The sequence below is a fragment of the Limulus polyphemus genome, unplaced genomic scaffold (assembly GCF_000517525.1).
Source record: "Limulus polyphemus unplaced genomic scaffold, Limulus_polyphemus-2.1.2 Scaffold211, whole genome shotgun sequence".
NCBI lineage: Eukaryota > Metazoa > Arthropoda > Merostomata > Xiphosura > Limulidae > Limulus > Limulus polyphemus.
The window spans coordinates 193,912-197,269 of record NW_013665821.1 but is presented as its reverse complement, the minus strand read 5'-3'; the positions used below and the strand labels follow the sequence as shown (position 1 = coordinate 197,269).

General features: G+C 29.3%; 1 protein-coding gene across 1 annotated transcript in view; it reads left to right on the top strand.

Annotated features, from left to right (window-relative positions):
- The window catches only part of LOC106478434 (rho guanine nucleotide exchange factor 7-like), an 85,703-nt gene that overhangs the window by 27,268 nt on the left and 55,077 nt on the right, over window positions 1–3,358 (top strand). The window contains exon 5 of the mRNA XM_022382030.1: window positions 1,772–1,866. Within this exon, the coding sequence (XP_022237738.1) occupies window positions 1,772–1,866 (95 nt within the window). The remainder of the gene's footprint in view (window positions 1–1,771; window positions 1,867–3,358) is intronic.

The window sequence follows — 3,358 nt, the reverse complement described above, 5'->3', positions numbered from 1 at the left end:
TCATAGTTAGTCTTAGCCATCTAAAGATCGTAGCTCTTTGTATGTGTTTCATATTTTTCTACTCCAACTTAAGTCTACCTTGTAGATTAGTATTAGATGCTTATATAATGTTCTGTTTGATCATATTATCTTAGCCATCTAAAGATCGTAGCTCTTTGTATGTGTTTCATATTTTTCTACTCCAACTTAAGCTACCTTTGTAGATTAGATTAAATTATATGCCTATATAATGTTCTGTTTGATTATATTATCTTAGCCATCTAAAGATCATAGCTCTTTGTATGTGTTTCATATTTTTCTACTCCAACGAACATAAACTGAAACTATTTTAATCTTCATTTTAAAACTGGACTTAAGTGCAAAATATGAAGCGTATGCAGAAAGCAGAATGTCAAAAGCATTGGGAAACAAAAATATGCAAACTGTGTTAAACCTCATTGTAAGTATGGGGGAAAACAACTGCAAATCTTAAGTATACATAACATTTATTTTGGATAATATTATTAAGGTTTTTTTTTTCTATAAAGAATACTAATAGCATTATGCAGGCGAAGGGAGTTGCATTAGCAGATCTGATGGACTACCAAACAAAGGTACCCTAAGACCTCATAAAGAAAAAAATATTTTTTTCAACAGGTTTCATGACCTGATTAAAGAACAAACCTCTCACCCAAAATCCTGGATCTGTCCATGTATTGCATTGATACAGTAACGAAAAAGTGTATCATTTGTGGATTTGATATTTGACATAGGTCCAAGTTTGTTATTATATATATCCTTGATAATTTTTTTGCAAGGACTGCAAACAAAACACCTGTTCTTGAATTTTGCAGTTAATCTAATCTTAGTCTTTACATTTCAGCAATCTTACATCTGCATTTTAAGTGTTATTCGACCATACCTTCTTAGGTTGTGTAGTTTTCAAAATATATTTGACATATTTGGTTTTCCAGTATCTTGTGGTTAATTTAGGGAATTTATTTGCTCTTTCTATATCATTTCTTCCCCCCTGAGATTGAAAGTTCCTCGTGGTGGATGTTAGCTACATACAGACTGTATTCCTCATACATTAAGGAATTTGTGTATTTTATGCACTTTTTATGGTACTGCAAAAAATCCATGTACTATTTCTTGTACTTAGATATTTTTCATTAATTTGTCAAAAGACATGTTTAATAAATATCAACATCAGTAAGGCCTTATAACATCATAGAACAAGTCCCAAGATTGTGAAGACATGTTTAATAAATATCAACATCAGTAAGGCCTTATAACATCACAGAACAAGTCCCAAGATTGTGAAGACATGTTTAATAAATATCAACAATATCAATATTTCAATTAAGCTTATTAAATAATGTTGGTATTCTCTGTATTTTACTTAGAACATTAAAAAATTTCACCCAATTTTTTGGATCATTCTTTTCACACTGAATGTTGTAATGGGCACAACAATAGATTTACTCAATGTAATACAATGTGACACCAGTAATGAATGATGTAAAAAGTTAATTATTCCAGGTCTAAACTCTAACTAGTATTTTTTATTTCTAACTTTTAAATTTTCTTTTACAAGATTAATACATAAGAGAAAGATGTTTTAAAGTTTAGTTATATTTATATCTGTTCAAAAATATTTCCTTGATATACTGTCATTTATATTTTTGTATATTAATAAGTATGAAATTCTATGGAGTAATTTAACTTTCACTAGTGTATTCAACTGTTTTGGTCACCAGTAAATATAAGTTTTAAATGTTTCTTGTTTCAGGTGTTTAAAGACATTGTTGATTCAGAAACTAATCATGTTCGAGAACTCCAAAACTTGATGAAACAATTTCTTCAACCTTTACAGACTAGTGATATGTAAGTTACTGTAAAATGTAATAAACATTTTATACCTTTAACAAGTTATAATGTTCTATAGAAAATTTAATTATTTGTTATTGATTACAATTTTTCAGCAATCATAATATGTAATTATTTCGTATACAGTCATTGTTATAATTCTGAATGATGCAAAAAAGGTATTTTTTCTGGAGTTTACATGTACATGTCATCATGAATTAGGTATTGCTTCTTCTGCTTCATTGTTGGCTTTACCAAAATTTTTTGTCTTATTTTGAAATCAGAATTATTCATTAAGGAAAGAAAATGCCACACTGATGTTAGTTTTAGATTCCACATGCAAGTATTGGTTGCCTTAAGTTTTATGAGAGAGCATTACATTTTAACTATTCTACACTATGTGTATGGTTAGCTTTCAGTATAAGACTTGGATGTTTTGGAAACAGTCTTTTTAATAGATTTTATTTTTAGTTAGTAAGAAAAGGTGTTTACAATGCAAATGGCCATCCAGCAGCTCAGCAGTAAGAAAGCCTATGGTGTGCACAGCACAAATAGACTATTGTGTGTCTTTGTGCTTAACAATAAACAACCAACAACACAAATGAAATTATGAATGTAAACTTGGTTGGTCAACCAAATTGAATTATAGAGCTTATAACAATCATAGATCATTGAATAATATACAATGTCAAAATAAAATATGAAGCAGTAGAGATTAAACCTAAGCAAAAAAAAGATATAGTTTGAGCTTTCAGACTTTTGGCTGTCTGTTGATCAAACATATTAATTGCTATGGTGTATTAGCAGAATTTGTGTGTTATGTTTTATGAAATAGTGTGATATACAGTTCCTGTTCTTAGGTCAAACAGATTAATCACTGTGGTGTACTAAGTAGAATTTGTGTGTTATGTTTTATCTAACAGGCAGTACACTGCCTGTGTAGGGATGGCTTGGGTTGTTCATCGAAATGGTATTTTAAATATCTCCTCAGTAGGTCATCAGAACTTTACAACACTATACAGTGTTTCCTTTTATAACAATATCAATTTAATGACTGAGTCACAAGTCCTGGAAATGTCCTTAAATATCATAGCAGAAAGTTTAAATACCTTCTTGTTCTTTGTTCTGCTTCTCTTTTGTTACCTGATAATTAAAACTAAAACAATGGTGTCAACCAATTTCACTGAGATGACGTAAGTGTTATTAATAACTAGAAGTAATTTAAAAAAGTCATAATTCTAATGTAAATGATGTTAGCCTTACAGAAATTTGGTGTTCCTTTAAAAAACTTAAGTAAAGGGTGAAACAGGAATTTTCAGCCAATAATAGATAAACAATGTATATTACAGTTTGAACCTCATTGTATTTAGAAGTTGGTTATAAATACAACCTTCCTATGTCTTGAAACACTGCATTAAAAAACAAAAACAAGTAAAGAAAAACTTTTCAAAAAAGGAAGTAAATTTGCATTATTTTTGAAAAATCGATATTAGCCATCCCCTACATTTAC